This window comes from Gambusia affinis, linkage group LG21, assembly GCF_019740435.1.
Source record: "Gambusia affinis linkage group LG21, SWU_Gaff_1.0, whole genome shotgun sequence".
In the NCBI taxonomy this organism is placed as follows: domain Eukaryota; kingdom Metazoa; phylum Chordata; class Actinopteri; order Cyprinodontiformes; family Poeciliidae; genus Gambusia; species Gambusia affinis.
This window is the reverse complement of record NC_057888.1, coordinates 17,386,276-17,407,381: the sequence shown is the minus strand read 5'-3', so window position 1 is coordinate 17,407,381 and position 21,106 is coordinate 17,386,276. Positions and strand designations below refer to the sequence as shown.

At 40.4% G+C, this 21,106-nt stretch overlaps 1 protein-coding gene across 5 annotated transcripts in view; it reads left to right on the top strand.

Moving 5' to 3' along the window:
* Positions 1-21,106, top strand: part of arhgap29a (Rho GTPase activating protein 29a) — a 34,660-nt gene that overhangs the window by 11,584 nt on the left and 1,970 nt on the right. Inside the window, exons 3-23 of one of the 5 annotated variants that reach the window (XM_044104602.1) lie at positions 5,008-5,151; positions 7,334-7,381; positions 7,942-8,038; positions 9,185-9,257; positions 9,677-9,737; positions 10,174-10,320; positions 11,863-11,927; positions 12,027-12,137; positions 12,232-12,312; positions 12,926-13,108; positions 13,196-13,333; positions 13,415-13,605; positions 15,169-15,338; positions 16,748-16,876; positions 17,868-17,966; positions 18,106-18,269; positions 19,091-19,279; positions 19,489-19,626; positions 19,730-19,965; positions 20,613-20,913; positions 21,000-21,105. In XM_044104602.1, the coding sequence (XP_043960537.1) occupies positions 5,008-5,151; positions 7,334-7,381; positions 7,942-8,038; positions 9,185-9,257; positions 9,677-9,737; positions 10,174-10,320; positions 11,863-11,927; positions 12,027-12,137; positions 12,232-12,312; positions 12,926-13,108; positions 13,196-13,333; positions 13,415-13,605; positions 15,169-15,338; positions 16,748-16,876; positions 17,868-17,966; positions 18,106-18,269; positions 19,091-19,279; positions 19,489-19,626; positions 19,730-19,965; positions 20,613-20,913; positions 21,000-21,105 (2,871 nt within the window). Of the gene's footprint in view, positions 1-5,007; positions 5,152-6,720; positions 7,026-7,333; positions 7,382-7,941; positions 8,039-9,184; positions 9,258-9,676; positions 9,738-10,173; positions 10,321-11,862; positions 11,928-12,026; positions 12,138-12,231; positions 12,313-12,925; positions 13,109-13,195; positions 13,334-13,414; positions 13,606-15,168; positions 15,339-16,747; positions 16,877-17,867; positions 17,967-18,105; positions 18,270-19,090; positions 19,280-19,488; positions 19,627-19,729; positions 19,966-20,612; positions 20,914-20,996; position 21,106 lie in introns of those variants that run through there. The other 4 variants (XM_044104601.1, XM_044104604.1, XM_044104605.1 and 1 more) reach the window with 4 other exon arrangements.

Genomic DNA, 21,106 nt, shown 5'->3' with positions numbered 1-21,106 from the left:
TAATTTCAGATCACTGGTTTTTGTGAAGACTTTACCTGCTGATACAATGTTCTCTTTAGGAAGGAACAATGTTACAAATCCATCCAAGATGAGCATTCAGAATGTTTTTCCATAATTCTGGCATCCAGTAGTCACTAAATGTTCCTTTTAAGTAACCAACCAACCGTTTGCATTGTTGATCAATTGCAGATAAATGAATCTAAGTCTAATTTATTTTCGGTTGAATTTATATTGCCACCTTGTTTCCACTGATTTTGATGCAAATCATTTGAGAATTATGAAAGCTTATGGCCCTTAACAAATCAAACCATCTCTAAGAAGTAGAATTAAAGTTGCTTTAAATTATTCAGAAAATCAAAAAAAATAAAACTAATCTGAAATTTATCTTGAAGGCAAATCACCCAGCTGTAGTTTGACTATATGAAGATGTTGGAAAGTCCCAGCAAAGTATGACTGACATTCAGTGACTTGATTTATTTTTGTTTCTTTTTTTCCTAAAGAAAAGAAAGAAAAAAAAAAAAAAATTATTCAGAAACATACTGTGGCATCCAGTTATGTTTTGTTGCTCGCATTTTCATCAACAAACACTAAAATCACATGAAAAGGTGAAAAAGCTAAAGGACCACCTCCCATTCAGCTCATTTGCAGGTGGGGGACAGACACCATCCACATAATATCCCGTTTTCCTGTAGTTGCATTCAAGTTCGAAATCTTTTTTTATGTAGCCTTTATTGTCATATCTTGTAATAATGGGCATTTAATATGTGACCCCTTTAAATTTGGGTTAAGGATGACATGAAACGGGCTGACATTTTTGCAAAGCCGGGCCGCTGAAGCATCTGCTCAGTGTTGTGGTACCGAGATGTCACCTCGATTGTGAGCAATCTGACAACGTTTTCATTATGGATCCCCCCCCCCCACACACACACACACACCACCCCACCTCGACCCTTTGCTCCCGCAACTCCTGCCCCAGCTCCCAAACAAGAGGCTGGAATGCTGGGTTTCCATGACGCTAATGAAGTAAAAACCTGGCAATGCGCTGCTGGCAGGCTCGGAGCCCTGCTCCTGATCTGCGGCCTCCTTCTCATCAGGATCCGAGTCTGATCCCCATGTAGCCTTCATTCACCAGGGCTTCATTATGCCAAGGAATGTCTCTCCTTCTCTCCTAACCGGCAGATGAAGCTGGGATGTGAGGGGTGGGTGCGCAGGGGTAAATTTGGGTCAAATCCCTAGGGATAGCGCAAGCCCCAAAAACACACACAAATGTCCAGTCTTCTTTCAAATTCTGATACTCCCACAAATTACTCCTTTTGCACTTTTTTCTTTTTTCTTCTAGAGACTACTCCATTTGGAGCAAAAAAAAAAAAAAAAACATATATAAGCTCTAAAGCTTCTATTCTCAAGGAGCAGGAAAAGTTGTTGTGATTTATTGGTCCATAAATGTGGCATGGCCATGAGGCAGCAAGGCTCACTGTTGGCTCTAGGACAACAGACAGCCTTGGACACTGCAGAACCAAAGATTTCCCTGTGGGGGAAAAAAAACCCCAAACAAACCAGAACATCACCTTAGCAGTATATTGCCTTGTGTGTTTAGGAGCCCTTGATATACATTTCTTTCGTTTTCTTAATTTCCCCTCCTTGTGAATCACAGTGCTTCCTCTAAAACAGATCCACCTTTTAAGATTTCCGTTTAACAGTTCCTCCCTGCTGGGAACGAGCTGTTCTCTCTTTGTGTTGCACCCGGACTGGCTGCGAAAGGGTTAAGTAATCAGTCTCTTTACATTATCCTGTGCCCTGCTGGGCTGGTGGATGCAGCTATAATGTCTTGCTAATTAGCTCCCTTTTAGGTTTTTTTTTTTTTTTTAAAAAAACAGGCAACAGGCCACCATTGATCAGTGGAGCGCTGAGAGATTGGCAAATGAAAATCCTTCATTTGAAGTCTTTTTTTTGAGGAAGTTATGGTTTACGTTTGCTTTTAATAAATCTATTGTTTGATGCCTTCAGGACTTTCAGTTTGCAGGACAGACGATTATGCTTTTGCCTTTGTTGTAGAGACGCACTGAAAAATAGGCGGGTGACCAAAATTGGACAATTTTTAGCTGTGTGTGCTCCAACCAACTGCTCAGAAACTAAAACAGTGTCAGAAAACTCAGTGTGGCTCCATATAAAGTCAAAACTGTACAAAAATTGCAATTTGAAATGCATCCACAAAAAAATGGGACTATGAAGAATCTAGAAAATTTTGGCACAAGTTAGAGGTGCTTGTGATAAACTTTGCCCTTTATCAAAGTCATTTATGATTCCCAAACTAAACGTTATACGTGTTCCCTGTTTCTATGGTGAAAGAGTCCAGTGAAAATGTGTGCATTGATTATGTCAAAATAAGTAATCTCATGTTGATGCATAGTTATACGAAAAGCACACTGGCATGTTTCCTACCTCGTGTGGCTCTAAGACAAAAGCACAAAAGGCTGGTATGATGAAAAACACACCAGGTTCTCTGTACTGGTTGGATCTGTACTTGGCAAATGACGAAGATAAATGAGCACGGTTACTATGGTGGAAGATGGGACTTTACAAGTCCTGTGGAGAGACGTTTGAAAGCATCCTGGTGTACAGCTGGTTTGGACTAAGCTATGTTGGCAAGAAATTGCTAACTTTTATGCTAATAGATGGTGCTAATGGTTGGTCTTTGAAGAATCTCTTGTATGTCCCTTTTACGTTTTTGCCTTAATTAGCTTAATTACTTCATTAAATATTTTTCAGTTATGACAAAAACCATAAGCCCTGTAGCGGGGCACCGTGTTTTTGAGTTAAAAAATGTTTAAAAAGTTGGCAGTAAATTTGAAAATATGACAAGGTAATTATGTTATGGGAAGACATTAACAACATGCATTTACCAACTATGAAATCTTTAACAAAGGCAAACATAAAAAAAAGTCAATTTAAAATCATTTTGACTTGTGACTATTTGCGGAAGTTGTTGGCATGTTGAGCAGTAAGGATGGAGTTCCAGTGAATTTAAAAAGAAAAAAGACACATCTGTCTCCCTTTGTGATCATACACTAACCATACTTTATTGCTATTGTGCTTCCAAACGTTTCACTAAAGAGACTCTTTTACCTGTCTTCACTATCACTGTTATTGGTGAATTTTGAAAAAGCCTGCAGTTAGAAATCCAGACCAGATTTGTTTCATATCCATTTTATTAATATCCAATCATCCAGTCCTACTACTACTACTACTACTACTAATAATAATAATAATAACACAGTAGAAGCAAAGACAGTTGAGGGTATAATGTCTATTGGTAGAACTTTATCCATTTAGGAAAGCCCAGCTGTGATTGTGTTGTGCCATCTCTCCTCTCAGGTAACTATGAATGTTTACTACAGTTGGTGAGTTTTGGCCGTCACACATCACCTGTCTGTTGGTTGGCGTGAACTTATCAGTCCCATCAGCAACCAGCATTGTCACGGCGGCCCCAAAGAGCCCAGCAGCTTTTGGTCGTCTGGCAGCAGTGTTTGTCTCACTCTGTGGGGGGCGGAGAGGGCTCACGAATAAAAGGCAAAACCGGGAGATGGCTAAAGTCTTTCTGATCCCTCTTTCCATGATGGTTAATCCGGAGCCGATCGTCAGCACAAAATGTGGCTTTTTTTTTTTTTTTTTTTACTGCCTGTTTGCATGCGATTCCAGTGAGGTGTGACTAAGAAGCAACCCGTCGTTTAAACACCTGACGTAGATAATTACAGTGCGCATTGTGTTTAAAGCATCAGATGACAACAACGTGTCCGACTGCCTGTGTGTTCAACATGTTTACAGTCTAGTACTGCAGAGCTTCTGGGCCACAGTGACAATTACGTGCATTTGGTGGATAGATGAGGGAACAGATAGAGGCGTCTTTTAACTGCTTTGTCGTCCTCACGCGAGCAAAGGCTTCACCAGCCTGTAATTCTTTATTGTTTTCTGACTCCTCACTCATTGTCATGTTCCCTTTTACGAACCCTAAAGCATGCCAATAGCAGAGTTTCAAGATTGCTTGATAACAAAGTGTATTTTGTCCTTTTGTAAATGGGTGTGTTGACTCACTCTGAGTGAAATGTGTCTACCTGGATGCCTGATTACAACTTTGATTTTATTTCTGACCTTGAGATTTTAAATCACAATGAGCAACATTATTAATATCACTTGGAAATTCGACATACACGGTGGTGACTTCATCATGGTAAAAATCATTAGTAATACTGATATCTCAGGTGTCCAAGTTGAGATATGTTCACCAGATATTGTTTAGTAGCAGCAGATTAAACGTGGTTGAGTAAAACAACAATATTTTAGATTTTTATTGGTATAAAAGAACAGGGATGCACCGATCCACTTCCAATACAGATATCCAAGATTTAGTATTGCCCGATACAGAAAATAGAGCTGAAACACAGAAAATAAATGTACTTTGCACCAGCACAGCACGCTGAAATACACCAATAGCGTAATAAAATCAGTCAACCGTGTAAAAACAGCACAACTTTAATTTGTTCAGTCAGTGCAAGTACGGCCATAACAGCCAATGTAAAATAAATAATAAAGAAACTGAAACTGACAAAAGCAATAGGTTGGCTGGCTTGGTCAAACAACCTACTATATTGCCTTTATTAAGGCAATATTCTGCAACAAACCTTCTTTCAAATGGTTCAGAAAGTGCGATTAGGAAATCAAGTATAACGTAAAATAAATAAAATGTAACGTCAGTCAGAGCACAAAGCATAGAATTGGACTGAATAGATTCGCTCTTATGAATTGGGCACATTGTTACCGATACCTGACGTAGATCTTTTTTTCAATATCTGTTCCGATACAGATAACAATATCAGATCGGTGCATTACTAATAGTTGTTTAACCAGGGATGATTGTTGTTGTAAAAACATCCTAAATGCTAATAGCTGATTTCCTGAAGTAAAGCAGTCATAGGTAGAGCTAATTGGGCCTTCTTTTCTGACTCCCAGAGCATCAGGATTCCCTCCATCAGGCGGTCCATGAGCGACTCGGCGAGCTGCTGCGAGTCCTAAAGGCCATCATCAAGAAGCACCAGAGCCTCAACTCTGTGGATATCCTGAGCAAAGCTGGAACGGTGATCGCCACAGTCAAAGGTATGCTGAGCTTTTGCCAGCTCTGCCTAAAAAAAAAAATAAAAAAATGTGTAAACACTCACACAGCGGAGCTGTCAGGTTTCCTGTGAAACATGCCAGCCACTCCTCCACTCTTCCTCTGGTCTGTTTTCCGTCTCTGCTGTATCTGATCCTCCCTTCTCTCATGACAGCCTACTCTGCTGAACACACATTTTCTATGTCCTGCAAGAAGAATAACAAAGCTTCTTAAAGAGTCCGTAAACTGTTTTCAAAAACAATCAGCTCCTTACAGGAGGCTTTGAAAAATGGTTGAGCTAATATGTTCTTTTTTTCTGTAACCTTTGGATCTAGTCGGGTGTGTTTTACATTAACTTGAATTTAACATAAGACATGTGATTCATTCAGCTGACAAAAAAAATTGATAATATGAAACATGGCTACAACAGAATAAGGAGCTAATTGCTCTGACCTTTACACCTGGGGCTCATGATAGCCTAAGCTAACTTAACAACTCGATAGCTTCCCAAAACTGTGTTCACCAAGACAACATATATTATTACAAAAATCTAAATTTAAACAGCTGTTAATTAGATAAAAAATTAATATAACTTTTTTTTTTTGAATAGTTAGGAAACTTTAAAAGGATTTCCCAAGATCAATGTGGGACTTCAGCTCAAAATAATGATTGATTTTGCTGTGCTTTATTAAGGCACAATTGAAGGATCTGATTAAGAGTATAAAACTTTAGAGCGGGTGATGCCGTGCAGGTTATAAACACGTAATTTCCTGCTCTTTATCTTTGAATGCAGCCTAGTTTTGGGCAATAAAACCAAAACAGATAAGTCTTTTAAAAATCTGGAGAGTACGGAATTTTGAAACCAGAAAGCAGGAACTGCATAATTTAGCTATTGTGAAAATTTTTTTTTCCAAATGACCTTGTTGTTAAGACTGATTAACAACACACCAGAAAAAACTCCTAAACAGGTTTCTGCAATGTAAATATTAAAGCTTTGAATGACTAATTCTGGGACTCTTCTGCCACTAGGTGGTCAGAATTGCTCACTTCTTGACCCTTAAGCCCCACCCTGCTGTCCTCTTAGTAACAATGTGCTAACTGTCCACATGTCAAATTTTAGAACCAAATCTCAACGCTTTTCAGTTTGAGAAAATTAGGAAAGATGGGGGGGGAAAAAAGAGAAAAATATGATGAATTTGTATCAAATTTGATTTAATTTCAGCTTTATAACAAAGTAATTTTGACTCGACATAAGACGAAGTACAGAATTTCTCCCATGATTCTTGGGATGAAGTCGTTTACCACTCTACCTCGGCGTGGTATTAAGTTCTGTGGGACCCCAAAGCGGTCTCCAGTCGCCGAATGTCGGACAGGTCTGCTGACGAGTTGCTTCGACGGTGTTGTGCGTTTTCCATGCAAACAATACCATTTTTCCCAGATGATGTAACTTCCGCATTTGGACCGTTGGTTGGGGCCTGAGCAAGTAGTGGCATTGTATTCCAGCAAGCCTCAGGATGTCCTGTTGAGGGAGGGTTAGGGGTGGGATAGGAGAGGAGGACATTCAGCGACACAGGAGTTGTGTCCTTTTCATTGGAGGTGGCCACAGTAGCTGTTCCAGGATTGCCAAGAAGCTTCCCAAGGACAACGGAACCTGTTCAAGTCATTGTTGCCTGGACCGTCGCCTGTGGCCTACTCAAAGACAATACCATCTTTTTCTTTTTTTCCCCTCAATGGATCTGTTTTGTTGTCATCTTCACGATCCTTAAAAGATTTTGAAATCTGGGATTTTTCAGGTGTTTCTGAAGCGTTTATAAATAGGACTTATTGCTGGAATCAATGAGGCTTATTACGTTTAGAACGAGGCCTGGAAAATCTTAAGGTGGGTCGTTTTTTTTGTTTTGTTTTACGTGTAATTTAAGAGGTTTCAACAAATAGTTGGGGAATACAACGGAGAATGCTTCGTCTCATTTGGAAATCTTTACAGGTCGAGTTTAATTAGTTTCATCAGACAAACATTTTTGTTGGCCTCTCCAATAGATGACGAAACATTTTTTTTCCCCCTCGCATTAAATTCTGATAAAACAAGCAAACCAGAAAATAAAAATCAAAAATAAGAATGTCTCTGTTCATCAATAATAAGGTTGGATATCCACAATATTTTCTCCTTTCTTGGCCTTTGAACTCTAGAAATCTTCATTGTTCCAGTGGAAGGGAAGGCCCAAGGAAACGACGGAGGTAGCAGAGAGCGCGCCATGACGTCACTGGTTTATTGTTGCACGTTTTCTCTGCTTTTTGACCATATTTTTTGAGGAGAGGGGTTTATTTTCTCTCTCCTAAGTCAGAACAGGAAGTTTATTGTGGAGACTGATTACAGCCGTATTTACGCCGCTTTCCCTCCCCCACCTTCATTCTGTCCTCTGTCATCACCGTGTTTAGACTCGCAGCAGGAAACTACTGCTTGGCCAGATTACAGCAACATATACACACTAGCAGTCCCTTGCTTATCTTTACAGACTGCCAAAGTTGTTTTTGGACGCTTCCAGAGGGGAGGGCACTGGGTGATTTTCAGATTTTTCAAATCTCAGCACATAAACAGATCGCCAAGAACTTAAGGTTCTTGAGGAGTACACCATGACTCTAGAACTTTTCATTAGTGCCATGTTTGACATCACCAACAGGATAACGATGAATCATACCATGAAGCTGATGCCTCTGAACAAAGGAGGCACACAGCATTCATCAGTTCAGTATCCTGCCAAAACTTGACTCAGTCTCTATTTATTACATGTTACCAGGAGTGAACTTCAATGAGGTAAACGAGGAGAACAAGCAGAAGCTTTTTGGGGAGATCTACACCGCTATTGACACTTTGGCGTTCACCTTTGGCAATGTGTAAGTAAGATGTGGGTCTTGGGCAACCATTGTAGATACAGTTAGTGTAACAAGTTGATTGTTTGTTTGTTTTTAATAGATTCAGGTAATTTTTACCACTTATTTATGCACTTTTGGTGTATAAATAAATGTAATAATTATAATAATCACTTGACTTCTTAGCCTGTCAAATTGCTTCAACTCACACCTTCCATGGTTACGAGTAATTTATAGTAGATCTGATATGAGTCTCTGTATCTGTCCTGATATTAAAAACTTCTAGCTCAGGTAGCATGGCAATATGCCCAATCCATAAGGGTGGATCTATTCAGTCTAACTCTGATTTGAACTCTGAGCGGTGTCATGCTTTATTATTTAATTTACATTATATTTAGAATTCGTGACCACACTTTCTGAACCCTTTGAAAGAAAGTTTGTTGCAGTTTATTTTTACATGTTTGACCAAGAAAGTCAGCCTATTGTTTTTGTCACTTTAAATTTCTTATAAGTTTTTACAGTGGCCACTATACTCTTAAATGCATTGACTAAACAAATTAAAATTGTTTTTACATATTTGACCGAGCTTATGAAGCATTTGGTGTATTTAAGTGTGCTGTACTGGTGCAGAGTTATAACATAAATGTGTAATTCAACACAAAAAAGGAGTCAACTCAGCACCATTTTTCTATATCTGATCGGTATTGGCCAACACTAAACCTCAGATATTGGTATCAGAAGTGGGGGGGAAAAAAAGTGGATCAACTCATCTCTAATTTAAATTAGACATTCACCAACCCATTGGCAAGAATTTCTTGATGGTGTTTAAAACTGACTAATCTTGAATTTTTGTTACTTTACGTTGGATTCCAAACCATTACTCCAGTCGAGAAACCCGCCACATTTATTTTCCCCTATGTGTTGTTGTCCTTGGTGAAAAAATCTGAATCACTCCTAATCAGAATCTGCCGAATTTGAGTTGTTTTAACATGGAAAAAATAATCATATCACTTTGCATTTTTAATGTAGTTTGGGAATTTTCTATTTTTTCTGTTAGAAACAAAAGAAATATAAGCTTTCAAACATAAGCACTTGTTTTATATATATATATAAAATTCTTGTCCATTTCCCACCTAATCTCTGTTTTTATTTTTCTGTTTCCTCTTCCAGAGTGTCTGACTTCCTTATGGGAGATGTAGAGAATGGATCAGTGTTGGGGCTCCCCCTGACTAAGAGAAGCAGGGTAAGGAAAGTAGGACAGGTGGCCTTGTGTTAGAAGTCATCGCCTACTAGAAATGCATCTAAAATAAAAACAAATGGCTCATGTCAGTTTATTCTGAGCGGAGTTTTAACAGCAGGATGTAGCTTACTGAAAGTGAATATGAAAGATTAGCCAGCAGAGTTCAGAGTTCAGAGGTGAACCAAGCCCTCGTTGACTGACGCAGTTGCTTTAAACATCCTCCCCCGGTGATAAATTGTTGTTGTTTTCCTGCTGGATGTTTTACTGTAAAAGTGGTCTGAGGAGGAAGTTGTGTCTCTGATAAGGACTGTACCGTGCATATTACTGGAGCATTCTGTTTTTCAAGGAGGAAGCACTCCCTTTCCTCCCTGCTTTGTATTATTATTATTTTTTTTTATGAAACCATTTTGTCTGTTTTTCAGTCCTCTGAGAACCTCTCTGTGGAATCTGGAGGATCCGGTTCTGAGAAAGATGATCCGCCAGGTAAGACGGATTGAACACACAGCTACTGTGCTCTCTGTGCCCGCTGTGTGAAAGGGTCTGGATGAAAACTAATCTTCTCACATTGAGAGGCAAGAAGGAAAAAAAAACAACCCATGCACATAAATGATGTGTAAATCAGTATTTAGGTGGAGCGCTTGATTTATTTATTTTTTACACTGCCTTGTTTGTCTGAAGGATTAAGTAGGTGATAACCAATCACCTTACTGACATAATACTTCTGCTGTCATTGTTGGTTAGCCTTGTCGGTATTAGCCCATATTGCTAGTAGTCAAGGTCAGACTGAGCTTTTCCTGGGTATCGCATTGTGATCGTGCACGTGGCACATCCATCAGGTTCCGGTTCGTAGAGCCTCCATCAGTCATGAAGGAGGCCACCTCTTACAAAGCTTTTCCTTGGCTTTCCTTTGCAACCACAGGGCCGTCTCCACCGGTTCGGCCCGAAGAGGTGGACAGGACGCTGCAGCGGCAGGACAGCGGAGTGGAGTCCGTGCTGCTCTATGCCAAAGCGTGGTCAAAGTACACCAAGGAACTCCTGGCATGGGTGGAGAAGAGGATCAGTCTGGGTGAGTTGGACCTCTCGTATATTTCCAGTTGTGCTTCTAAAGGTTTTGGTGAACAAGGCTGTACAACAGGAAAAAAATTGAGAGAAGTTTCTCACAAGGACTAAAGAGATTTTTCTTGAAGTTTTGGTCTTTTACTTTGAGATGCTCAGAGAAATTGGCTGGTGGTGAAAGAAATTGGGCAGTGACTCATCCTGACTAGTGATTGGCTGGTTACGAACTCGGAAATCATATTCTTTTCTTACCACATGCCATCTGTAAGCACTGAAGGCAACATATTCTTCGTTGAAGTTGTTACTGCAGGAAAGGGAGTCAAAGTTCACTATTTTCATTATCAGTGAAGAGTTTTACTTTATAGCTACGCAGATGGTGCCCAGCTCTACATTACGATGTCACCAGGTGATCCTGAACCCATCCATGCACTGGACAGATGTTAGATCACCTTAATGCATGGATGTGCCACAACATTCTCCAACTAAACAGAAACTGGACTGAAAATCTAACTTTTGAACCCAAAGAAGAACTACCTAAAGTCAACGCACAGCTTCATTTATTACTGCTTGAAACTAGTAATCTGAAACACCTGGAATCTGTGTGTAGCGATGGACTCAGACCTGAACATTCAGAGCCACATAAAGACAGTAACAAAGTTGGGCTTCTATCATCTGAAAAACATTTCCAGAATTGAAGGACTAATGCTCTTTTGTAAAGTTTCTACAGTCCTTCCACTGTCTCCCTGTAGCTCAGAGAATAGACTTTAAAATACTTTTGCTAGTTTATAAATCACTGAACGGCTTAGCACCTCAATACATTAAAGATCTGCTGCTTTTGTATCAATCTTCCAGACCAATCAGGTCTTCTGGTTCTAGTTCTGCTCTGAACAAAAACCAAACATGGAGAAGCGGCATTCAGTTTCTATGCACCACAAATCTGGAACAAACATCCTGAAAACTGCCAAACGGCTGAAACTCTGACTAAAAATCCACCTGTTTACAGCTTTCTTTGATTCATAGTAGCTACTTGATGATTTTAAAGATGGCATTTGACATATGTAATGTTTACTACTTGTTCCATAGTTGGTTACTGTGTAGTGTTTTTACGGTATGAAGCACTTTAAACTGTCCTGTTGCCAAAAATCCGTCAGAAAAAGCTTCATCGTTGGTTCAGTGTTTGCTTAATTATATTTCCAGCATTGTTGTGTTTTCATTCGTTTTAGTGCTAAATGAACTCCAGTTCCAAGATTTTGCTATAGTCGCCACTGTTTGTTCAGCTTCATTACTGGTTTTATGGCCAAACAATAAGTTTTAAAGAGATTGTGAATGAGGGGCTTTACTGCAGATTTGTGTGACGATATTACCTAAGCTCAGGATTTGAGTTTGTAGTGCGAGATCTTTTATTTGTTTGACGAGTTAATGAATGCTTTCAGCTGAACACACAAAGCTCACATTCGCACTGTACAGGACAGACTGTAAAGTACCATCAATCAGCACAGTAACAAAAGCAGTGTTCTGAAATGATCTGAAAATGTCCTCCGTTTACTCGCAGATGTCGAGTGTGCCAAAAGTTACGCCAAGATGGCCGAAACTGCCAAGACTCTTGCAAGTCAGCAGGTGAGGAAAAGGAGGGAAAAAAATGCCGCAGCTCATTTCTTTATCAGACTAATCGCAAGAGCTGATGTTTAGGATTTTTTTTTTCTTCCCACCTCTAAGGAGTTCATGCCATTCTGTGAGACATACATGACCGCTTTCAAAAACGACATTGAATACAGTCAGCTGGTACTTCAAACCGCAACAATACTCCAAAGCAACAAATTTGTGCAGGTAATCCATGAATCCAACTGCGGCTGCGTTTTTTTGTTGTTTTTTTTTAGGATTGAAACAAGAGATCTTAAAGACGGTGTGTCTTTATTTTCAGCCTCTCCTGGGTAGAAAGAATGAGCTGGACAAACTACGGAGAGAGGTCAAAGAGCAGTGGCAGAGAGAGCAGAAGAAAATGGTGAGTGGTCAGTTCTGCTTGGCAAAGTTAATTTAGAATAGAAAAGAATGTAGTTTACTGTTGCTTTAGGGGAAATTGTTGATTTGTTGACAAGCTGCTCCATCCAAAGTATTAAATGTTAGTAAATACAAATATAACCTTAAGCGATATAAAATTGATCAAATATACATACATAACTGTGATGTTGTAAGTAATTTAAATATAACTAAAATAAATAAAGTAATAACAAGCACGCACATCTTAATCTATACATAAATCTTTGAATGAGTCCAAATAAATAAACTGCAAATTATTATTTTTTTATTACTGCAAAATGGGCAAACAAAAATCATCAGATGTAAAATGAGTGCTTGTTTATTAAAATCGATTTTATAGAGAATCACAATTCCTCATGCTGCGAATTCTGAAGAGATTCAAATTGCTAAAAAAGAAATTGACTTTTAAAATGCATTTTTGCCATTCGCTCACCTCATACATTTTCAATAGTTTTTTTAAAAAAATCAGACCGGTAGACACTGAAAGATTTGCATCTCTGTTGTTTATTGTAGTAATTTCTCAGTGATGTTTCTGCCTGTTAATTACCTCTTTTGTTCTTTTCTATTTTTGTCTCCAGCAAGAGTCAGACAGCGCTCTGAGGAAGGCCCGGCTGCTGCAGGCCCAGCGGCAGGAAGAGTACGAGAAGGCCAAGGTGAGCACCAGCCGCCTGGAGGAGGAGCAGACTGCGGGAGGAGGAGGCGCAGCTGCAGCCAAGCAGCTGGAAAAGAGGCGCAGGCTGGAGGAGGAGGCCCTGCAGAAGGTAGAGCACATCCTCCAGTTTTTTGGTTTATTTTCTTCCTTCCAAGTATCCCCATGTTTAAGTTGTTTTGGATCCTCATTTTGTCAGGCCGAGGAGGCCAGGGAGCACTGCAAAGCTTGCCAGATTGACGTGAGCGTGAAGAGAGTGGACCTGGCCAACACCAAGAGCGAGATCATCACTCAGATCAGAGAAATGGTCTCCCAGTGCGACCTCACCCTCAAGGCCGTAAGTTCACGTCTGTAACGTTCACACATGAGGCGTAGATGAAACGGAGAGACCAAGCAGCGCGCCATTTCACCATTGCAGGTGACTGTCAACTGGTTCCAGCTGCAGCAGGCCCAGGTTGTGTCTTTACCCGTCAACCACCAGAGCCTGTGCGAGAACGCCAAGCAGTACGAGCCGGGCCAGCGTTACATCGACTTCGTCCACAGCCTGCCGACCAACGGGCCCCGCCTGGAGTCGCACTCGATGGATTCTCCAGTCACCTCCAACGCCTGGTGAGATGCATGAATATCAGACAAATTATGGCTTCCAACAGGGCTAGTTATCGGAACAATATTCCGATAACTAATATTGTTTTAGTTATCGATTAATCGGATAAAAAAAATTTTTACATTTTGCTGACTTTTTAAAATTTTTTATTATTCAAACCTTTCGTGTAGAATAATAGAAATACGTTAAGAGATTAAAATAAATAAATAATTCAGTTCGTTTTTTAAATAAGAACATAAACATTTTATTGCATACCTGCATTAACATCCAGGATTTCTTTATTTGATCATTTGTAGCGCAGGATGCATCTGCATCAACATGCTCAGCTCTTTCTACAGTGTTGGGCTGGTTTGATTATTACTTTTGGAATAACTCTTTCATAAATGGATAACAAAAGATGCTGTTTTTGAAAAAAATGCCACTTAAGGAGTTTTGTGTAGGGCATGTTTACAAAGTTTTTTTTATTTGATCTGAAATTAAAAATGTACATATTTTTTGTAAAATAATTGTTGCTAAAATACTGCTCTGACTTTGTTGTTCTTTCAGCAAATTACCAGTTTTTACACTCTAGTTAGCGATTAACCGATTACAAAATTAGTTGACTATTATTTCAATAATTGACTCTTTGCGATTAATCCGACTAATCCTTTCATCCTTCAAAGACTTCCTCAGAGGGCTCCAGCAGCTACGCTAAACTATGCAGACACATACTGGATAGAAATTAATTGTCTTCCTACAATGTTCACAATTCTTTTCCTAAAAACAAGCGAGTCCTATGAATTTCGGGATGTAATTTTGGTCCCATCAGCTGGGCTTGTCTTCACACCCTCTGTGATAAATAAACACCGGACCTCACGGAGATTGTTTTGGAAAGCGTAACGTAATTGGGGCGGTGGGCTGCTTCCTGTGGAAACGATTGCAGTCAGCGGTCGGAGAAGCTTCACGTCATTTCAGCTCAAACTTCTATCATTTTCAGATTAGCTGTCCTCCTAATTTGGGTAATTGACTTTGGTCGTTTCTCTTAAGTGTTTTTAGGAGGAAGAGCTACCAAAAAAAATCAGAAGGGGTATTGTTGACACAGGTTTGTGATCTCTCACACACACCCAAGCACATACCAGACAGTTGGGAATAAGAGAGTGCTTTGTTCTCACTTAGTTTTCTCCCAGCCCCCCCGACTCTGATCCCTCTGATCAAAAGAGTTCAGCTTGGGAGAGAGGAAATGAAACTTTGGCACATACACACACCCACGCTCGCATTCACCCACAACACTGCTCCCCAAAAGCTTAAATATAGAGCGCTGACCTACTTAGTGATGTATTGTGGGATACTTTTGGTTAACAATGGAGAGCATCGTTTGTTGATGTGCAGGAGTCAGTCATCATTATACAGTAGTTTACTTGTGTTTTATGTCCTGATCTCATGATATCAGGATTAGTCAGGAATCCTGTCACCGCCGATGGTATTTAATAGCATAATTAGCAGCTTGATGCTTGTATATATTAATCAAATTATAATTCAGCGTCTTAGTTCTGAGTTTTTGCTCATTTCCTTCCTGTTTTGTGTCTCAGGTTGCCTTCAAACAAGCGCTCACTGAGTGGGAGCCACTCCTCCCACAGCAACCTGTCGCAGACATCCGTCACCTCCGACGTGGTGGGTGGAGAAGACGTGGACGGTCACAGCAACACCCACCACCCCAAGATCGCAGAGAGACGCTCTAATGGTGGCACTGAAATACAAGGTAGGTTTGCTTCAGCGGGTTAATTAGACATTTTTATGGAAAAACATGAACAGAAAGCTGTGCAATTGGAGCCAGAACCTAGGATTTTTATTTTTTTAGTTTATGAAACCTTTCCTTAATAATTACCACATTACTGGCAAAAAGAACTTGTTTTTTGTCCATTTTTTTTTAATTGTTTATAAAAATTGCCAATAAAACCCATTCTGCTTAAATTACAAGCTTGTGATTTTCTATTAGAAGTTTATCTACTTTCACAATTTTTGTACAATTTTTATTAATTGTGACATTTTCTATGCAAATGGTGTTTTCCCATATAGCTGATGTGTAACATTTCAAATATTCCTGAAATATCCCAAATGTATATATTTAAAATCTAATTTTTGTAAAATAAGTGGCAGTTATATGAATTGGACTACATTTTTTTAAATCTGGAGTAGCTAGCAGCTTACTCTCTGTTTTGATATGACTCTTTGATAACTGAGCTCATAACTGTTTTCATTAGCAGACCTTACTTGGCTACGCTGAATTTCTTAGATCGCTTCATTGTATAATTATATCCACATATTAACACATAAGGCAACTAATGCAAACAGCCTACAATAAAGTTTTACAAGATATTTAAAAATGCTATCGCTAAATGCTACAATGGTTTTACATTTGACCACTTGTATTTAATCAGGGTGTCTGCGCCTCCTTAAAAACCCTCAAATTCATTTACATAAAATTTAGGCCTTAAAATGTTTTAGATTTAAAAAAAAAATAAAATATAAGTTGGCTTTAAATATACTAATCACAGGTCTTAAATTTTGTCATGGCAGGACTTTTTAATCTCAGAGATTGTATGTATTTTTTTTTTCTGACGGAACTTTTCTATCAGGCAAAAGTTTGTGTTGTCTCGCGTTGATATTTTCACTCAATACGTTCTGTGACTGAAGGCAGTTAAGACTATCAGTAATAGCCTGCTAATGCTTGCTAGCTAAGAAGCAAACAAACAAACAAACCATTAGCAGCCAGCTACAGAGCCAGATTCATATGAGAAGCAGAAAGCTTTTGCCAAGAGCCACATAAAGCCCCAGAAACTTTAGTTTTCCTCCTTGCTTTTTTTTGGTACATCTTTGTTATAATATAGGTCTTAAATGTTATTCATAATGGTCTTCAAAAGTCTTAAATGTAATAAGTAATCCTCATACATCTGACATTCTGAATCAGAGCTGTTCTTTCAGAGCCAGAAGGTACAGGACGACCTTTACAGATATGAGTATCAGTGATTAATGAACTCCCAATGTTTACTACAAATATTGAGAAATTCCACTTCATTTGTTGCAAATGTTGGCATCGTAGAGTGTTTTTGAAGGCAGACAGGTGCAAATATTTTTTTATTCATGTTTGGATTCTTCTTTCTTTCACAGCACTTCGAATTCAGGGTCCCTTCCGGCCCTGGGGTTCAGCCAGTCAGGGCGGTGGGATGTGCAGCGACTCGGAAAGCGCCGGAGGGAGCAGCGAATCGCGCTCCATGGACTCGCCCACTGCAAGTCCAGGTATTAGCCTTATGGAGTTGCAGCACCTCATTCCTTCCCCATCCAGTGTCGTCTGAACTCACAACATGCATGTTACTTGCTGTCACACTGACCTACTGAGGCAATAAATCATGGTTTATTATTTTGAAAGGCTTCAGAGAAAATTGTTTGCCAAAGAACGTAAAGGTGCCCTGAAACGGCAGCCAGAAACAAAAGATATCTGGGTTTTTAATTGTTCCTGGGCATCGGACATTTTTGTTTGAGTGATCTTGATGTTCACCCAACATTGCTGGCATGTTCTCTCACAATCAGGAGGCTTAGCAACCGCACACTGTGAATGTTATGCAACTCTATCCTATTCTGCTGTACTTGAGGTGTACTGGTGCTTCGTGTCACTTTTTGTCACATTTACGTCACAAATTTAAATGTGCCTTATTGGGGTTTATGTGTCAGAACAACACAAAGGAGGGAACAATTGAGAAAGGATCATTTTCAGTTTTTCTTAAAACACATATTTTGATGTTATTTCCAAAATAATGTAGATGCCTAAAGCTGGTAGACACACACCCTAAAAGTCTTGTAAATGCAGTTGGAGTGAAATGTTATACTGAGAAAACTGGATTAAAAAAAATCATGATCCTTTTTTTTTTTTTTTTTCTATGTAGCCCTTGTCATTTAAAATCGAAATAAAACCGTTTGGGGAGCAATAACCTCTCCTGATTGGTGGAAGTTGGTCCACCGTTTGCATAATCACCGATTACAGATTATTGAGGATTTGTGCCGCCCTATTGACCATTGTGAAAGTGTGAACTGATGTGCGCATTTATCCCCGATTAGCCCCCACATCAGGTTCTTCAGAAGCAAAGCAGTGTTAATAAAACAAACCTCTAGGTGACCATTAATCAGCCACTGCTGATGGTAATCACTAACAATCAGCTGCCACGTTTAGGAATCTGACACCAGGAACGGATAAGATGTGGCCTAATGTGTTGTGTTCTGGCTTCTTGTTCAGGGGATTTCAAGAGAAGGTTGCCAAGAACTCCCTCTACGGGAACCATGTCATCTGCTGATGACCTGGAAGATCGAGAGCCTCCCTCACCGCTGGATAACGGTGAGTTGAACCAGAACCTTTCTACTTCCTGGTCATTTGGAGTTATTTTACCCTTGCTGTGTGATTTCTTCCCCTCCCCACCTAATCTGTTCCTCTCCACGATCACGTTTAAAGCTTACTTTCCCCTTCTCACTGGCAGGTTTAAGTGAGATGATGATAGAGACGGCTAGCTCCCCGGGGCCGTTCAGAAACACCCAGATGTCCAAAGCAGCTCAGACCCACAGGCTAAGGAAGCTCCGTGCGCCCTCCAAATGCAGAGAATGTGACAGCCTGGTGGTGTTTCACGGAGCCGAGTGTGAGGAGGTAAAACTTGCATTCCTCGCTTTATTTTATTATTATTATTATTTTTTTTTTTTTTTTTAATGAACAGAACGAGAGAAACCCAGTCCAGGCCAAAACCTTTAGTGTTCAGGCCTTTTTAGTAACTCCAGCTCACTGCATTCAAACGTCAAGAAAAAGCCTGCCAAAGTCACACAACAGCTTCTTTATCACCCACGGGAGCAAAAATTTGAAACAAAAACTGAAGGAAAGAGAAAAAAAAAAAGGAAAAAATGCCACTTCTACCCTCCTTAATCAAAATGCTTGAATGAGAGGGAATAAAAGGAAAAAAGTTGAAAATGGTCACATTCTCTCCTCAGAGACCAAACTAAGGGGGATCAGGCAGAAACTGAAGAGGCTTTGTTTGTCTTCTGAAGAGTCCTCTCCATCATCCCTGTGCAGCCTCCCTCTCCTGTTGACTTTAGATCAAGTTTCTGTCCATATTTATTAGATACACTGAGCAAGGCAAATAAAGGAGTCACTGGAAAAAGATAGATTATGTAATGCCGGTTGACATATTGACAGGAAGCTGGCACAAGTATCCCTTTGGCAGCATGTTGGGAGTCCCATACAATCTGAAGTTCCCAGGAAATATTTCTCAGAGTTCTATTTGTGTCTGCAGATTTACGCACTTCCTGTTCTGTATTCCCTTTTCACTAGAAGAATGTTTCTCTTGGCATTTTGGTGTGTTTTTGTATTAAAATGTGCTTGGCCTACTGTTGTTTTTTTTTTTTACTTTGTGGTCTGCTTTTGAGTTGTTTTGTTCTATTCTGTTTTGCTTAAATTGCCCGTTAAACTGTTTGCAGTGTTCATTGGCCTGTCACAAGAAGTGCCTGGAAACGCTGGCCATCCAGTGTGGCCATAAGAAGCTCCAGGGCAGGCTTCACCTGTTCGGCATCGACTTCACGCAAGCGGCCAAAAACACTCCTGACGGCATTCCCTTCATCATCCGGAAATGCACATCTGAAATTGAGAACAGGGCGCTCAACATCAAGGTATTGTTATTGCACCGTAAAGCCTGCCTACTAACCCGTGACACGCCTCGATTTGAAAGTTAACCAAACAGTTTTCAGGTTGCGTGGCCTTTCTTTGTGGTGCCTGTCAATATTCTAGAGTCGGTGGCCCCGGTTTCTCCTTTGTGAGTTGGAAAAGGCCATCACAATTTCCTGTGCTGAAAGATTTTTTGTGTGTGTGTGTTCTGAAGGGGATTTACCGCGTGAATGGTGCCAAGTCCCGGGTGGAGAAGCTGTGCCAGGCGTTTGAGAACGGCAAAGACCTGGTGGAGCTGTCCGAGCTCTACCCCCACGACATTAGCAACGTGCTCAAGTTGTACCTGAGACAGGTAGGCTGCTTTCTCGTAGTGTTTGAATCCTAATTTAAAAAAAAACAAAAAACAGGGCTTTCTTATCAAGTTTGGTGTTTCTTATGCGCCTTGTGCTCTCCAGCTTCCAGAGCCTCTCATCTTGTTCCGTTACTACAACGACTTCATCGGTTTGGCGAAGGAAAGCCAGCGCATCATCGTGGAAGAACTTGAAGCCCAGCGACTCAATCCTGGCGCCATTACGGCAGGCCAGGTCAGCGTGGAGCTCAATAGGGTGTTGTTCAAAATCAAGGATCTGCTGAGACAGCTGCCTCCAGCGCATTACAAGACGCTGCAGTTCCTCATAGAGCATCTTCACAGGTACAGAGGGAAGGGGAAGTTCTCCAAACATTTCTTTAACACCTGATAGTCTGCGAGAATCTGTTCGATTGGCAACCAAAACTGCCAAATTTGTTACATTTTCAGCAGGTGTAGTTCGTTTTCACAGTGCACTACATCAAATGTACCAAACCCTTTAGAAAACCTGTTGCCCATCTTGCCTGTACTAGCACCGTGCCAAGAACCACTGAAGGAAACAAAATGAAAACTTCTGAAGAAGACACTGAGCGTAACTTTATTCTTCACAATACAAACCAAAATGAAGTGGTGCCAGTTTTTAGCTGATGTAGGATTTCTCTTTCGTTTTTGGCCAAAGACCATAAGCCATTTCTTCCAGTAGCAATTGACTTGACCATTTGGTTTGGTTGCATATAGCCAGAATGTCCCACCAAGTGGTCTCCGGTGCACTTGGCATTCACATACAGATTATGAACCACGCCAGAGTTCACGTCAGCCGAATCGAGACCAGAACTTTGCTGTTTTGCTCCTCATCAGAGTTTAATTACAGTCAGACCTCCCCAAACGAACCAAACTTTCTAGACGTAAGAACTACAGTTTAATTGAAGTAGACTAAACAGATCTGATGTGAATCCACCCTTAGACTCTCATCTCCTTTGATTCCTTTTAAGGGTGACAGAGTGTTCGGAGGAAAACAAGATGACGGCTAGCAACCTCGGGATCATTTTCGGCCCAACGCTGATCAAGCCGAGGCAGGCAGACGCCGACGTCTCCCTTTCCTCTCTGGTGGATTACCCATACCAGGCACTCATGGTGGAGCTCCTAATCCGACACTACCAAATGATCTTTGATGCCCCCCTGAGCCCCCTGCGTGGCACCTCACCCACAGTGGCAGATTCTCACTCTCGCCTCAGCCAGAAGGAGAAGGAGCATCTGAGCAGGCACTCGAAGTCACTGGGAGACATCAAGGAGGTGAGAACTTGTCAATTTCCACCCTTTTGACCAGTTTACTTAAGCATCTATTTGTCAGTTAACATTTATTTCTGATTTTACAGCAGAGCTCAAAGGTGTTTAAGAGACATTCCTCCATAATACCATCTTCGCACTTATTAGCTGAGGTTCAGGAGGCCATGCCATCCCTCGATGGAAATGACTTTGAACCTGG